At 33.1% G+C, this 17,107-nt stretch overlaps 1 protein-coding gene across 14 annotated transcripts in view; it reads left to right on the plus strand.

Annotated features, from left to right (window-relative positions):
* MGAT4C (MGAT4 family member C) overlaps window positions 1-17,107 on the plus strand; it is a 729,258-nt gene that overhangs the window by 676,655 nt on the left and 35,496 nt on the right. For 5 of the 14 annotated variants that reach the window (XM_032346837.1, XM_032346835.1, XM_032346832.1 and 2 more), the window contains 2 exons: window positions 1,813-1,862; window positions 13,032-13,053. The exons of 2 other annotated variants lie outside the window; for them this stretch is intronic. Coding sequence is in view for 3 of the 12 variants with exons in the window: in XM_032346832.1 (XP_032202723.1) it covers window positions 1,813-1,862; window positions 13,032-13,053 (72 nt within the window). In the remaining 9 variants the exon portion in view is untranslated. Of the gene's footprint in view, window positions 1-1,812; window positions 1,863-2,514; window positions 2,523-9,937; window positions 10,084-13,031; window positions 13,054-17,107 lie in introns of those variants that run through there. 7 more of the 14 variants (XM_032346840.1, XM_032346838.1, XM_032346842.1 and 4 more) reach the window with 3 other exon arrangements.

Here is a 17,107-nt window from a genome sequence, read left to right on the forward strand (position 1 = left end):
TATTTATTTATTTGACAGACAGAGATCACAAGTAGGCAGAGAGGCAGGCAGAGAGAGAGGAGGGAGGAGGGAGCAGGCTCCCTGCTGAGCAGAGAGCCTAATGTGGGGCTCGATCCCAGGACCCTGGGATCAACTAATCTTTGTCGAAGATTAGTTGACCATAAAGTTGAGGGTCTATTTCTGGGCTCCCTCTTCTGTTCCACTGATCTATGTGTCTGTTTTAGTGCCAGTACCATACTGTCTTTATGATGATTTAACCCACTGAGCCACCCAGGCGCCCCCTCTGCCCATTTCTTGATTGGATTATTTGTTCTTTGGGTGTTGTGTTTGCTAAGCTCTTTATAGATTTTGGATACTAGCCCTTTATCTGATGTGTCGTTTGCGAATATCTTCTCCCATTCTGTCAGTTGTCTTTTGGTTTTGTTAACTGTTTCCTTTGCTGTTCAAAAGCTTTTGATCTTGATGAAGTCCCAATAGTACATTTTTGTCCTTGCTTCCCTTGCCTTTGGCATTGTTCCTAGGAAAAAGTTGCTGCGGCAGAGGTCGAGGAGGTTGCTGCCTGTGTTCTCCTCAAGGATTTTGATGGATTCCTTTCTCACATTGAGGTCCTTCATCCATTTTGAGTCTATTTTCATGTGTGGTGTAAGGAAATGGTCCAATTTCATTTTTCTGCATGTGGCTGTCTAATTTTCCCATCACCATTTGTTGAAGAGGCTGTCTTTTTTCCATTGGGCATTCTTTCCTGCTTTGTCGAAGATTAGTTGACCATAAAGTTGAGGGTCTATTTCTGGGCTCCCTCTTCTGTTCCACTGATCTATGCGTCTGTTTTTGTGCCAGTACCATACTGTCTTGATGATGATAGCTTTGTAATAGAGCTTGAAGTCTGGAATTGTGATGCCATCAACTTTGGCTTTCTTTTTCAACATTCCTTTGGCTATTCGAGATCTTTTCTGGTTCCATATAAATTTTAAGATTATTTGTTCCATTTCTTTGAAAAAAAAAATGGGAGTCAATCCCATTTACAACTGCACCCAAAACCATAAGATACCTAGGAATAAACCTAACCAAAGAGGCAAAGAATCTATACTCAGAAAACTATAAAATACTCATGAAAGAAATTGAGGAAGACACAAAGAAATGGAAAAATGTTCCATGCTCATGGATTGGAAGAACAAATATTGTGAAAATGTCTATGCTATCCATGTTACTCATTTTCTTATAGCTAGTTTTCTTCTGAATATCCTTGTTACATGGCATGGCAGATATGCTATAGGAAACTGTGTTCCAGGCAATGAATTTATAATTTTGTAGCAGAAACAATCTCTTGAATGTTGTTTAAGTCTTTATATATGATGGAAAAATCAGTAATAGACATTTGTAACAAACTAGTCTATGTACTTTTTAGATGAAGGAAAACTAAGTAATATGGACTGAAGTTACTTCCAAAGGGCAAAAATCCTGTGCTTAAATGGAATATTATAAAATATAACCAATTTATTTACTGCCATGAAAAATATCAAGGGTAATGTTAAAAGATAAATAAATGTATATATCTTTATATTATATAATATATACTTCAAACATTTGACTACTTTTAAATAATTTTACCTCATATAAAGGGATAGTCTGTGATATACATATCACAGAAATGTTAAAATTTGTATATTTCCTGTTAGTTTGGACAACTTAATAAATACATGCATAATGAAACTGCATGGGAAATAACAAATTGTCTATAATGCTTTTTATTTTACTTTTACTAATAATAAAATAGAGGCTTGTATTAGTAATACTGGACTTTCTTTTTTCCAGTGTATCAACATTTTCTGTACAGGACAGATTCTGACAGCTTCTTTCTTAAGGTGAGATTGGGTATCTGTCATTCACAGTAGAATTCAGAGAAGCTACAAATAGTTCATATATTGTCAAAGGTATTTCATAAAGTCAAATCATTTTGGGGTAGCTACTCATGCCTAAATTGAAGATATTTCCTCATTAATTAAAAGCAATTTCTGTTTTTTCAATAATACTACTTTCACAGTAAACCCTAGAGGATGTTTATTGGAAATTTCTGAGTTTATCAAAGCATGTAGCTTGATGTTTTGATTTAAACTTGGAAATATATTGATTCTTGAAGAAAATCCAGGTCATAGAACAAAGTTAAAATATCCTAATGCAACTAATAAAACTAAGGTATCTTTCAGAGTGTGTATATACACACATGTAGACACAGGCAGGTTAGTATCTTTATTTTTTTTAATTTCATTCAGAATTTTTATATTACAATAAACATTACCATATTATGGGATATAATATAAAATCCACGTCATTTTTTTTTTAAGATAAAACACAGGACTTCATAAAATACTAAAGTTTCAGGTTTTTGAGAGTATCAAGGTCACTCTCCCCCACTTACATAGAAGAGTTTAGAGGATCTGACTTCTTCTTCTTCTTCTTCTTCTTCTTCTTCTTCTTCTTCTTCTTCTTCTTTTTTAATTTATTTTTTATTTTCAGCATAACAGGTTAGTATCTTTAACTCTTACTCAAAATACAAGTATATTAGAATACTTTAATTCTCATGAGTCATCCAGATTTTTTTGTTAACATTTTATATATTTTGGCTCTATTTTTTCAAAAGTTGAAATTATTGTACTATAAATTAATATTATGTCCTAATTACTCACATATTTATCACTTATTTTCAACATCCCTTCTTATCAGAACTTCCACTTTATCTCTCTGCTTGAAGTATGTTCTTCAGTTTTCCTCTAGAGAACAAAAGTCTGGTTATTTTCCTTTTTTGCCTAAAAATATTTGCATTTTGCTCTTATTCTAGAAAATTAATATTCCCAGGCTGTGAGTCTAAATTGTCAGTAATTTTTCTGACACCATTTAAGATTTTATCCCATGGTTTTCTGGATTCTATTTATTAATGGAAAGTTAACTGCCTAGTTGTTGTACTGGTGCATATAATTAGCTATTTTTCCTTAGCTGCTTTTAAAACCTTCTCTTGATCTTTGGTGGTCTGAAGCTAGTTATGATGTGTCTAGGTACAGTTTTTTTTTTTTTTTTAAAGATTTCATTTATTTATTTGAGAGAAAGAAAGAGAGATAAAGAGAGAAAGCAAAAGCAGAGCAAGGGGTAAAAGGACACTGAGTGGGGAGCCCAACACAGGGCATGATACCAGGACCCGGAGGGCATGATACCACCACCCCAAGGCCATGACCTGAGCTGAAGTGAGTTCAAGAATAGATGTTTTTCAGCAATTCTTAAACTACTCCAGCATTATCCTCCTTTAAAGGGGCCTTTTCCATTTTTCTCTATCCTTTATGTCCCTTAATTGTTTTTCGAATCATCTCATAGTTTCTTAATGCAACATTCTTTGAATCTATATCCAGTTCACTGCGATAATCTGCATTTGTGATTCCTTTTAAATTAATCTCTTTTTATTCTTTTAATTTTTATAACTTTGGTGTCAATAAATTCCATTAGCATGTTTTACAGATTTAAGTCTCTTCTTTCCTTTTCTAATGTTCAAGCCAAACCTCTAATTTTGTGATTCTGATTGTACTCTCTTTTGTTTCTGCTTGTATTCAGTTATAAAATCCCATTTTACTATGTGTTTTTATTTTTGAGTATAATCTCACACATGTGGAATATTATCAAAGGGAATTCTTTAAGGCTAGATCTGGAGTTCCATTCTTAAAGTACTTCTTTTTACCAATCCCCAGCATGGGGCAAGGAGGCTATCAAGTCAAGACCGCGTTTAAGCTAAATGCTCTGCTTTCAGTTTTTAATTGAACAAATAGCATGGTTTTGCATTTCAGACCTGTGATGAGGACTAACTCGTTATGAATTCTCTTTTTTTTCCTCTCCAGCCAGCACCAACGACAAAATTTCCTTTCAGAATCACTCTCTCCATAGGGTTCACTTCTAATTTTATGGAAAAGAGTGGCTTCAGTTATGCTTTCCACTCTCTTCCTCATGAAGCAGTCAAAAGGGAAAATCAAGCTTTCTAATCATTGCTACAAGTTCTTATATTAAAAGTTGGCTTTGGAGATTACTTACCTCTTAGGGTTTCTGCTTTTACCTTTATATTAGTCTCTAGATATATATTTTTCACGTCAGATCAAAGATTCTTAAAATATATACATATGTGTTATACATAATTTTGTTTTAATTGTATTTATCTTTTCATCAAAGTTTACTCTGGCTGTAGAGATCCAATATACTGGCTTGAAGAAGAAAATCAAGTGTTAATTGATTTTCTATAGAGATGGTTCTATAGAGATGCTAATATTTCTTTACACTTTGCAGTGTATAAAAGGTAATACTTAGCAGAAGAAAAAGTCTGCTAAAACTTTAATTCAAAGTAATTTCCTACCTAGTCTTCAACCTTTTTCTTCCATCTTCTGATATGCTTCTGTTAGTTCTTTCTCTTTTCTGATGCAAGGACTTTATCACATTAATCTCGCTAAATTATTAAGCCCTGTTACCAGAGAAAATGAGTATGGTTTTTGTTTGATTCTGCCTTTGCAGAAAATAAAAAGCATAATTTGCGTTTCTCTTCTAAACTTTTAGACTCTTCAAATGCACAATATTAATCTTATAGCCTTTGAGATTCTTGTAATTATCATTAATGCTTACTGTTTAACCAAGTGGGCGGTTCATAAAATGCCCATTCAGGCTCTCTAATGAAGTTACCCATATGGTTGTTGGAAAAGGGAGCTAAAAATGGCAGCACATGTACACAAGGCTTTTCTTCTCTTTATTTAGATTGAAGATGTATGTATATAAAGCAGCTGTTGATGACACTTACTGGTGTAAACATTTTAAAAATTTCTGTTTGCTACCTTTGGAGCCTGGCACTTTCATACTGGTTTAAATCAGCCAAATGTATTTGTAGAAAATAGCAGTATAATGTTTATGTGTTATTTTTTTTTTAAGGAAGATCTTTTTTTTTTAAAACTTTAAACTATACCACATATTCTTTTTCTGTTTTTTTTTTTTTTTTTTTTTTTTTTTTAAGATGTGAAAATGCCATTACAAAAACATTCAGTTTATAACTTTTGAGGGAGGGAGGAAGAGATTTTCAAACCAAATTTCAGTCCATCAGTACCAAGTTCAATTTCATAAGCTGTTTTTTTTTTAATTTTTATTTTTTACAATGGTGTCCAATAACAATTAGAATTCAAAATAATCTCTGTTTTCCCAAATACATGTAGCATATGTGGTTCATTTTTCCTTTTAATAAATTGAGGGTTAGGGTTCCTTAATTACATTTTCTACTTCCTGCATTTCCACTACAGGTTCCTGTGGCTGACCCAAAGTGCTAATAACAAAATACAAAGCAGAACAAGCTATGCTATTCAAATACTGTGGGATTAGCCAGCTTCATGGGAGATATTTTAGGGAGCTGTATTGTAGTATGAAATACCAGCCTATAGAAAAATTTAGCCCTTGCTAATTCTATCATCACAGCAGATATGTGATGCCATATTTCTGATCAACATGGACTCCTCAGGAGCTGAGTAGTCATCTTCTTGCTTTTGATTTTATTTCTTTATATAACATTCACAGTAGTGAGACATTTTCAGTTCAAAATGTCTTAATTCTGATCTTAGTATAATAAAATTTATGAGCAACTTCACCTTCCCAAGTGCATCATTATCACAACTCGAGTCAGATTCTTCAACCTTCAACCTCCAGCTAAATTGTGAAAAACCTTATGGACATTCTGTTAGTTAAAATTCTTAGTTTTTATGTTTCCATGTTCCATAGAAGTTATTGCTTTGAATAAAATCAGGAAGTAAATATTTGCTTACAGATTAGATAAATCAAAATTAATCAGTATTCTTGACTGTGTATTGGAAAAGGAGTAAGCCTATTTTGCAAGTTTAAAATAAGGCAAAAGAATGGCTCAGCAGTATTACTAAAAATAGTGAAAGCATACCCATGCTGTATGGACTTAAAGGCTTTATAAGTACACAACATGCTAGAGGAATCATGTCATGAGGGACAAAAAACAGTGATTTTTACTTAAAGAACAACTTCTGTTCTTACAATGAAGAAAGGCCACAGAACTAAAAATGTGACCTTTTCTATATGGTTTCTGCACCTCTAGCAAGCTAGGGTGGGCCTGTCCTATCACAATGAGGATTCCAGGAGGGAGAGTTGAAGCATGAAGGACCTATTGATTTTTAAGCTTAGAATTGCACACTATCAATTATAGAGCATTCTTTTTGCCAAAATATATAAAAAGTCAACAGCATTCAGGTGTAGGAAACAGATTCCATCTCCTAATGGAAGACACTACAAAGTCATATTGAAGAAGGGGTACATACAAGGAAGGGTGAAGATTTGTGACATTTTATTAGCCCAACAACCATAGCATCCTAGATTCTGAACAAAAGTATAAAAGTAATTCATTGCCTAACTTTCAGTTGATTTAACTCTGTTGTATATATTACAGAAATCTGTAAGGACATATATATAGAAGTAACAGTGCTATCTTCTAAAATTCGTTAGTGTTGTTGGCTTTACCCTGAAAATGCTTGGGTGCAACCAGTGTCTCAAATGTAACAGGCCTAAGAGATGGGTTCATACTTAATGAAATACATATGATATTGAAATTAAGGACAACTTTGCATATTTCTTAATTTATAATAATTTCTTAACAACTATATGTGCATATATGCACATATATGCATAATCAGCAAAATCTCTCACTATAGCCAAGTAATACTAACCATACCCTGGGTATGCCATCAAAAATTCACTTTTGCAAAGACCAGAAATAACCAAAATACATAATCTGAGCACATTTCTTCCTTATAGGCAGACAAATATAGAAGTCAGAATGCCTTTTTCTGATTATCAAAAATACAATAGATTAGATGAGTAAAGGTCTAATGACATTAAACCAAGAGAGGCGCATATGATAATTGTATTTCTCTTTTCTAACAGAATGGAAAATGCTTAAAGTGAACTGCATCTCTCTCCACCTCAAAGATAACCATACCATTAAGGATAAAAACAGCCCCAATCTTTTTCAGCTTGAGGTCCCTTTCTGGATCAGATGCTGCATACTCAGCTGGTCTAGAATCATATAGGTAAATGAGTGATGCTGTTCCGTATTAAAATGAGGGAAAATTGCATGAAACTGGAGAACATTCCCCATCTTAATGGAATTGGCTACTACTTAGGTCTAGCCAGTTGTTACCATGTAGAAATGAAAGTCCTTTATTACTGTATACTCTAATTTAAAAATAAGTCTAGATATCCATTTAAAATTTTCTTTTCTCTATTGTATGGACCAAGTCAATTCTGTTGGAACCCAGATTCTCCCTTAGGTGGCTATTATTGTGAAACCTACATCAAATGAACAGTGCAGATGATACCATGAAGTTCTTGGTTTTTGGCCTTGTTTCAATTGATATAGTACTTTGTATTTATGTTCATACATATTGATATTAATTTATGAATATTGATATTCATACATATTCATAATCTTGTCTTGCTCTCTCTTTAAAAATTTATGCAGTCTTTTGCTCTCATGCATTAAAGTGTAGGAACACCTTAAGCAGATTTAACTCAAATAAATAAAACTGTAAAAGGTCAGCAAAAAGCAGAGAGAGAGAAAAAAGGGAGAGAAACAGAAATAACTATATACATTTCATGTAGACAGTCTTGCTCACCATTTTACTTGGTCTACACCACTATGAACCTGAGAATTCCCTCAGTTATCATTAGTTCCTATGTAAGAACACCTTACCAAATAGGGTGTGATTCTAGAGTTTAAAATGCATGTATTTCATGCATGATGTCTAAACTTTAAAAAATTACTTTTGGTACTCAAGAGGGAAAGAACAATGTTTATAACATGGGGAGAACCATTGACTATGGTAAATCAAATGTTAGAATATTGATCTTAAGTGTGGCATGAAAGGTCTGCTTCTCCCACATTGGATTATTCATGTTTTATGCCTTGGTCGGTGACTTTGAATTTAATGGCTAACATGAAACACTATGATCTTAGACTCTAAGGACATTTGAATCCTTTCAAATGTATTACATTGACAGGAAACCTCAGTCTAGTCCTTGTCCTGTCAGTAACAAGTTAAATCAGTCTAGCACTGATTTTTTTTCTTCTGGATAAAATTATGGTTTGATTAATAATCTTCACATTTCTTTGTAGCTTGGATATTCTGATTATTAGTTTGACTTTTAGGGTCATTTTTCTCATGATTTAATAAAAAAATAAAGTATGCCTTGAACCCAAGTTAAGATAAATGTTTTCTTCCAGATTATAATGTAACTAGTATTCTATTAGAAAACAGCATATAAATATGTATCACATCCAATCAATTTTTAGTCTTTCCTTTTCAATCTTCTTTTAAAAATAAACAACCTGGGCACCTGGGTGGTGCAGTGGGTTAAGCCTCTGCCTTTGGCTCAGGTCATGATCTCAGGGTCCTGGGATTGAGCCCCACATAGGGCTCTCTGCTCAGCCAGGACCCTGCTTCCCCCTCTCTCTCTGCCTCCCTCTTTGCCTACTTGTGATCTCTGTCTGTCAAATAAATAAACAAAATCTTTAAAAAAATTAAATGATTGTAATCACCCTTAAGAAAAACAAACAAAAAAAACACAATGCTTTGTGCGTAGTAGATTTCTCAACCAGTGTTCTTTTCATCATTGATACTAACAAATTTTTCCATTTAAGGCACTTTATCTATGTGGCACTGTCTGTAGAGGTAGTCACACTTCCAAATATTAAGACACATTACAAGTCTCAGCTCATATACACATAGCCAAAGGAAGATCTCTGCCATAGACTGTCATCTTTTTTATTGCACAATCATACCGATTTCAACCCTGTGTCAATCTACAGACTCAATGTCTTAGCCCATTCTGCGATAATAAAATACCACAGATTGGAAAGCGCATAAATAACAGCCATTTATTTTTCACAGTTCCAGAAGCTAGAAGTCCAAGATCACAGTGCCAGCATGGGCAAGTGAGGATCCCTTTCAGGGTTGCAAACTTCAGGTCATATCCTTACAGGATGAAAGGAACAAATCAGCTCTCCAGGGCTTTTATAAGGGCTCTAGTCCATTCACAAGGACTTTACTTTCATTACCTAATCACCTCTGCATAACCCCAGGTCCTTTATACCATCAATTTGGGCATTAGATTTTCAGCATATAAGTTTGGGGTAGACACAACACACTTATATCATACAAATGGTTCCCACACACTTTTTCTCATTCTTTTTCTCATTAATTAGCACTGGATTTCCACATGCACAAACCTAAGTATGAATTTTTATTCTACAATTTAATAATTGTGGGAATGTGGCAAATTATTTAGATCCCTGAGCCTCCTTTGCCTTTTCTGTAAAGTGGCACATGACTTATAGCTACTGTCATCTCTTTTCTTCCCTCCTTTGCAAGTCGTTGTCATGAAAGATGATATTTCCAACATAGGAAAATATTAACTCAGATTTGTAGAGTGCTCTTTTTATAGGATCATAGGCACAACAAATGCTTGCCCAAGTCAATTGCTACTTATAATTAAGAAATGTGGTTATTTTTGTTAAATGATTGTTTCTAAACTACTCATCCAAATACAGTTATATGCAATTAAAATTAACCCCTAGACATGTTCTATGCTGTAATCATGAAGCATTCACATTTCTTTTTAATGTTAATGAGACTTACATTCATTCATCAATGAACAAAATGAATCATATTTCAATACAGCTGTTTCATAAAGTTCCATATTAGGTGTAAATAAAGTATTACTGCTAATATCATGGGCAATGGTTTTAAATTAGATAAGTAGATCCCTCCTCTCTGAAAAAAATGAATCCAAAGAAACAATAAATTAACTAATAATCTTCAAGAAACATTTCAGCAAGTTTTCCCTTCCCCTTTTTTCTTGGCTTCAGCTCCTGACACTTCATAAAGCCAGAAACTGTGATGGCCACAGGAAGCAGAAAGGAAATTTTGTGTTTTCACACAGTGAAAGACCCTGCTGGTTTTACCAGTCCAGATGTCTGCCCAAGTATTTGAATAGCAGTTTGTACGTATTTAACTAGACTACTGACAAAGCATACTAAACTCGTATTGTATCAGCAACATTCTCATTATAATTCTCCCATGTGATAGCAGATCCAGCCCCACACTCTGAATTGGCTATGCACTGCCTTGGAGTACTCTTCTTTCCCATGACTCACCCTACTTTTTAATTGTTTTTTTTTGTTTGTTTTTTTGTTTGTTTGTTTTTACCTGACATTGACATTTATATTTGTCTTAAACTATGATAAGGCATGATAGGGCTGGAGACCTTTCTAATCTATTAAGTCATTCTATTTAATTCATTGTTTGAATCCAATGCTGAACAAATAAAAATGTGTAGTGTTATTGATATAAAAGGTGTACAAAGCTTACATAAGCACTAAATCAGTTAACTCTTTATTACTAGCAGTAAAGAACAATAAAAATAAGCTACACAAATTATATTTAGCTAAAGAAAGTGTAGAGTACTATTATTATGTATGATTCTTAGAGTCATCAATAAATTCAACATTTAGTTATTTGCAATTTACTTGACGGGCACATGGTTAGATTTATAAATTTAAATATGTACAATTTCTACAAGTTTTGACATAGAAATGTGAATTAAGAGGAGTAGTTTATTCAATTGATGATGTCAGCATAAGGAATTGATCTGATAAACTTTTTTTGAATGTATACCCAGTTCTAATTCCTTTGTTATTTCATTTCATCAGGGAAATAACCCTTGAAATGAAGTATTAATGTGCCAAACTTACAGTGAAGACCTAAGGATTAAAATCTTGCCTAAAATCACACAGCCATCAGTAGGAAATCCAGAATGCAAGTTAAGATGTATCTGGTTTCCAAATTATCTCTTTCAAGTAGATGCTGGAGGAGATTCGGAGTTGAGTTTGAAGGATTAATAGAGGTTAATCAAGGAGGCAAGCAGAAAGTAATTGCAGGCAATGAAAACAATAGTAACAAAGGCACAGGTAATAAAGTGAATGACATAATTTGGAAAGTAAGTAGGGCCTTTAACTATAATATTGGTTCTTGGAATGGAACTCTGAAAAATAGAGTGGAAATATAGGCTGTAGCCAAGTTGTAATATACCTAACATGGAATGACAAGAAGCTATGTCATTGAAAGATTTCAAATAGGTAAACAGAATTATAATAAATCTTTAGAAAAGTAATGCTAATAATAATATGGGAGATGAACTGTAAGAATGAGTGGTTTGGGCATGACAGTTAGATAAAACCCTCTGGCTACAAACAAGGATTTCTGAGTCCAATCAATCCTGTGTACCAATCTACTCTAGAATAATTTTAAAAATTAAATGTAAAATTTTACAAAGGACATAGGTCTGTGACTGGCAAATAATGATCCTCCAAAAATATTTATTGTTATTATGTTATTTTGGAAATAGGTAGTCATTAGTTCAGTTAACAAACATTTACTGAAGGCTTACTATGTACCAGGAACTCTTCTAGGAACAAGGGATACTGCAGTGAACAAAAGAGATCAAGTCCTTGCTCTACACAGCTTACATTCGCTTGAGGGAGGAAGCCAGTCAGGAAAAAAAGAAAAAAAAAAAAAAACCAGAAAAATATCAGAGACATTTCTGAGATAAAATTGACAGAACTTGATTACATGTGGGATCGTGTGCGTCGTAAGTCATAAGCGAGGACAACAGAGGAAGAATTAGGAATGATACTGAGATTTTTACCTCAGGCAACAGTGCAGAGGCATTGTCTTGTCATTAGCCGAAATAAGAAAGATAGATCCAAGAACACATGTGGGCAGAGGAGAGGTGAGGAGCAGGAAATGAATTTGATTTAGAACATGCTCAGCTACAGATGTCCTTACATCCAGGTAGAGATGATGGGCTCTGGAAATTGGTTCCTATAGATGGTATGGTGTCTTAGAGCAGAAACAATTTTGTCTTGGTTATTCCTCTGTCTCCAACCCCCAGCAGAATGCTGGTGTATATTGAACATGGACTAAACAATTTTGTTATGGAAAGTACTTAATGCATATTTTGAGGAAAATACTGTTTGGAACTCCATGAGTAACTTGCAGTACGAGTACTTGGGTAAGAGCAATATTGCCCTTCTTTTCTAATTATAGTTCTGCTAAGCAGAGATATTATTAAGCAGAGCATGCATTGGTATTTAACCAGAATTTAAAAGACTGTCCATTAAAACACTTTAAGCTTATTGGTGGGAAATATTATATTTATATTTGCTTTATCCAGATGCACAATAAGCACAAAAAATGTGACAAGTTAATAAATGAAGAATGAATGAACACACAAAGAAATGGATACCACCAAACAAATTGTAATTCTTCACATAATCCTATCCAAAAAAAAAAACTCAACCGATTACAAAGATTTCTTCTGGAAATGTAATTCTGATACTAAAATTTGACTGTATTGAAAATAAGTGATATATGATGTAAAGAGATCTTACTTTTAGACATCTTTTTAGATATAACAATGAATATTTTCAATTTAAATCACAAAAAATGATTTTAAAGTAATTATACCATTTAGTAGGTACCATTTCACAAAAATATGGAACAAAATAATATACTGAAGCTTTGGATTATTCAAACTGGTTTTACACAATGTTTTTAAAATTCTTGGAAAATGAAAAAAATCTAATTTTTACAGGAACTTTGACTTGTGTCCAATTAATTTATCCCCCTGTATATTGACAAAATTCTCATTCAAATGTCTAGCCATTTCAATAAAAATAGAGATAATGTTCAATAACAAATAGACTTTATTTTCGTTATTTTCCCATTCCAGCTCTTTGGTTTCCAAAGACAGAGCCTCAAGTGAAATGGTTGCTCTGTTACTAACCCATTTTCAAGATTTCACTCAGACTGATTTTCCCATGTCTCCAGGTTTAAGGGCTAACTAATTAAGCCTATTTTTCTCATGTTAACTCATTTTTCCTTTTCCAGATTAATCTCCAACCTCAAAAATGTACATAATAAAACTTTTGTGATATGCCATTCTATGCTGAAATAAACAGGAAACTCCTTTCATCCCAAATTCAGAGAAGGAAGAATATGTTGTGGTTAAGATCCTGGGTTCTGAATTCAGCTGCCTCTGAGTTCCCCACTGCATCTCTTCCAGACTGCGTATCTTGAAGAAATAAACTTGTTTCCACATGTGTAAAATGACAAAGATATTAATGGTGCCTATCTCACAAGTTTTCTCTGACGATCAGATGAATTATATAGCACATAAAATTCTTAACACTGAGCCAGCAGTTACTAAAACCTCAATATGCTGGTTATATATAAGCTTGGAGATCAGCTTTTAATGTTTGTACCATTGTTCATTAAAAAGATCAGGTATTTCACTACTTCTTGTCTTTAATTACTTCAGTCTTTTAAAGTGCTAAGCATATGACTCTGACTATGTTAAGTACTGCAGGCAATAATTACAAAATTGAAAACACAGTGCTTGGTACTCCAGTTTGAATGATCAAAACTACAATAGTAAAAATTTTCAATAATTACATGCAGAGTGAAAATATAGATAAATGACAGTGTGTGATGAGAAATCATAGGTCATATCTACCTGTTTATGGCCATAATATGGCTTTTTCCCTCTTACTTCCTTCACCAGAGTCTTTTGTTTTAATGCAATCATCCTGTTCCCAACTCCCAGAACCTCCCCTCGAGATCATACTCCCATCCACACTTTTGTATACAACATAGCAAACAAATTAATAAAATGGTGTCTTGTAATTAGAAACATTTTCTTTGAAGCGCCACTAACAGTTTCTTAAATTTTAATTAAAGAGATGTTTTTGTCTGTGTTCTCAAATGGCAAATTCATCTATTAAAAATCCACTCAAAAATGTTCCAGATCATCTCTGAGGTATACATTTTCCTCAGTAAATACTTTGCCTTCAGTGAGCCCATAGTGTATTAAGGGAAAAATTGCATAAAGGAATAATCGCACCCATAAAGGGGTTAAAGCTGATATAATGGACAAGTTACACAAAGGGACTCAAAAAATACTGATCACTTCTACATAGGAGAAGGAAAATCAGGCAATGTTGCGAAGAAGGAGCAGCATTTGAGCTACTGCAGTGGAGGAGTGGAGAGTCTTTGAGCAGGCATAGAACACGTTGTTGGGGTAGCGTATTGTCATCTATTAAGGCAAAAGAAAGTGACAGATGTTAATGACATGCACAAGAATTTGAACTTTGTACCATCGGTAAATGGAATTATGGAATGTCTCATGCTTGAGAATGACATGGTCAGATTTGTTTTAAGGAAGGACTGCAGAGTGTGACAGAGGGATATGAAGGATATAAGATATTCTTTAGAGATGGCACTTGATGGAAGAGTTTTAACAGCACGTGTTTGATGGTTCTGGACTAGATACACTTGCTTTTAAGGACTGGAAAATTTATATATCTTAGGTCACTCAAGAATGTATAAAATCAAATATTATACTGATTATATGCCACTACTAACTACATATATATTTTTATGTTGATGAAGTATTGTTGCACATAGCCAACATTCTTCAAGAAAAAAATTAATAAGCACATTAAAGTCTAAGACTGTTATTTCAAAGATGTGCTTAGCAAAGTGAAGTGAATTTTAGCATTAGTCAAATCTCTGGAAAATTATACTAAAATCTTTATGGATGGCCATGGAGCACAGGAAGATTCGAAACTCTTACAAATTATAAAACATGGCTACGTTTAACATAGTTTCAGTGTAAGAGGTATTCACATAAATTCCAAGTTTTGGCTAATTGTTGAAATGCATAATTTCCCATTTACCAGAATATTTCACTACTGGGCCAGCATTATTAACTGACTAGGAAATAGTTAAAATGTGTAGTCTCTAAAGACTTACATTCTCGATTAATGTTTTTCACCATATGAATTTTATGGAAAAACATCCAAAAATTCTCAACAAGAAATAAAGTATATATACTATATGATTTGATTTAAATAATTAATTAAATATTAGAGTAGCCAATGGAGTACAAATGAGAAATAGGTGATTTCTAAATTATGATTTTCACAAAATAAAAATCTAATAAAGGTATTGAAAAATACAAAAATGTCTAATTATCTCTAAATAATGCTTGTTGCTAGGATATTTCGATTTAGTCACTAGACATGGTTTCTGAGGATACATGGAAGATAGGAGAAGTCTTTTAATGCTTAATTATCAGCAAAGCCAATAGTCAGAAAAATACCTATGAAAATGCTTGCCAAGGGTCTTTTTGCAGCCCCTTCATCTCCTGTTAGGATGCTATATGTTCAGTTTGCTTATGAGGTGGGGTGTGTAGTTTCAAAGATAAAATCCTCCATTTCCTGAGAGTTTCTTAATAATGGTTCATGATAGCTCTGCCTTGTTACTATTTTTAAGAAGATGGACATATTTATTTATAATATACTGAGAACTCATTAATAATGATTTTAAGAAACCAAGTTCAATGCAGATGGAAACATGAATATGTTCTATGGAGATCACCTTCTACTCAGTAAATGGCACCATACTTAAATGCATTGTTGTTACTTCAGTTGGAAAGGGTCCTTTTTAGTAATGTCTCTGGCTCTGGAAGAATTATAAACACACAGATTGGAAGAGCTAAGAAAGCTTATTTAACTAAGCTGTCAACAGCAATCTCTCAGATCTGCTTAAATTTATTGGGAGGCGGGAAGATCTATTTGAAATGCTGACAAGAAACACAGAACCAGTTCTAATACTGTTACGTTCAGTACACAGGGATATATTACAAGGTTAAAGAGGGTTAGCAGTATGTATCATAAATGTAGCTACTCTTTAACCCAGCTTTTCATTCATAGATTATATCAAAAAATCACACAAAATGCTATAAGAATTTTCACTATATCACTGTAGTATATTTTGTAATAGAGAATATTTAGAAAAAAACTTACAGATGTATGTGTGAGGGTCAAATAAATGTTGCAATTAGATGATTCAGCAATTTTAAATAATATAGAACCCTATTTGAACTGACACGTAAAGATCTCCAACATATGTTAAGAAACAAAAAGACACAAACAATACACATAATGTGGTTCAGTGAATTTGTGTTATTTTAAGTAGATGTGTGTGTGCTGTCTGTGTGTGTGCAGAAAAGTCCTGAAAAATTAAATTATGGAGGGAACTGGTTATTTCTGATAGCAACTTTGGGGTGGAGGAAAATTTCACTGCTTCTATTTCTCTTACACTCCCGCATTACTATGTAATTAAACAATGAAAGCGATATAGTTTCTCTTTATATCTTCCTCTTTATGAATGGAATTTGAATACTTACCTTGCTTATTTTAGCATTAGTTTTTCTTCTTTAATTTTTATGTTAGCAAAAACATAAGATTTAGGAACATATACATGCCATCACAACCACAGAATATATCTATAGTATTATAAGCAGTATTTCTAATTTATCACCATGTATATAATGTATATTATAAAAATACTATATACTATATATATAAAATATTTGGTTTGAATCTAAACCATTATGTGAACCTGGACAAGTTTGTTAAACATTCCCTAAGGCCTTTTTTCTTGATTAAAAAATAGATATCCCTAGTATCTAGTTATCAAAGTCCTAGGAGGACTTAACATATATAGTGCATGTAAAAAGTCCTGTAGCGCAGTGTCTGGCATATAATATATTTCCCTAACATGTAGATTTTTTTTAGTGGTTTCTTAGTTAATAGACTATTTTCTTCAATAAATTATGGAATTCCTGAAACAACATATGAAAATATTATTCTATAAATTTCTCAACAATGAATATATTTTCAAAACTGTTAAATTCAATAGCTATTGAATATAGAAATATAATTATTTTAATATAAAAGAGCTGGAGGTTAGCCTTGAGGAAACATATTTTATGCAATTCTTTCATTTTAATCGATTATCTGCACAATGCCATGAGTCGGTGATATTCAGGGTACACATGGGAAATAATGCAAAATAGATTACAAGAATGAACATAGGAAAATTGGATTTCACTGTTGAAA

The sequence above is a fragment of the Mustela erminea genome, chromosome 6 (assembly GCF_009829155.1).
Source record: "Mustela erminea isolate mMusErm1 chromosome 6, mMusErm1.Pri, whole genome shotgun sequence".
NCBI classification, from domain to species: Eukaryota; Metazoa; Chordata; class Mammalia; order Carnivora; family Mustelidae; genus Mustela; species Mustela erminea.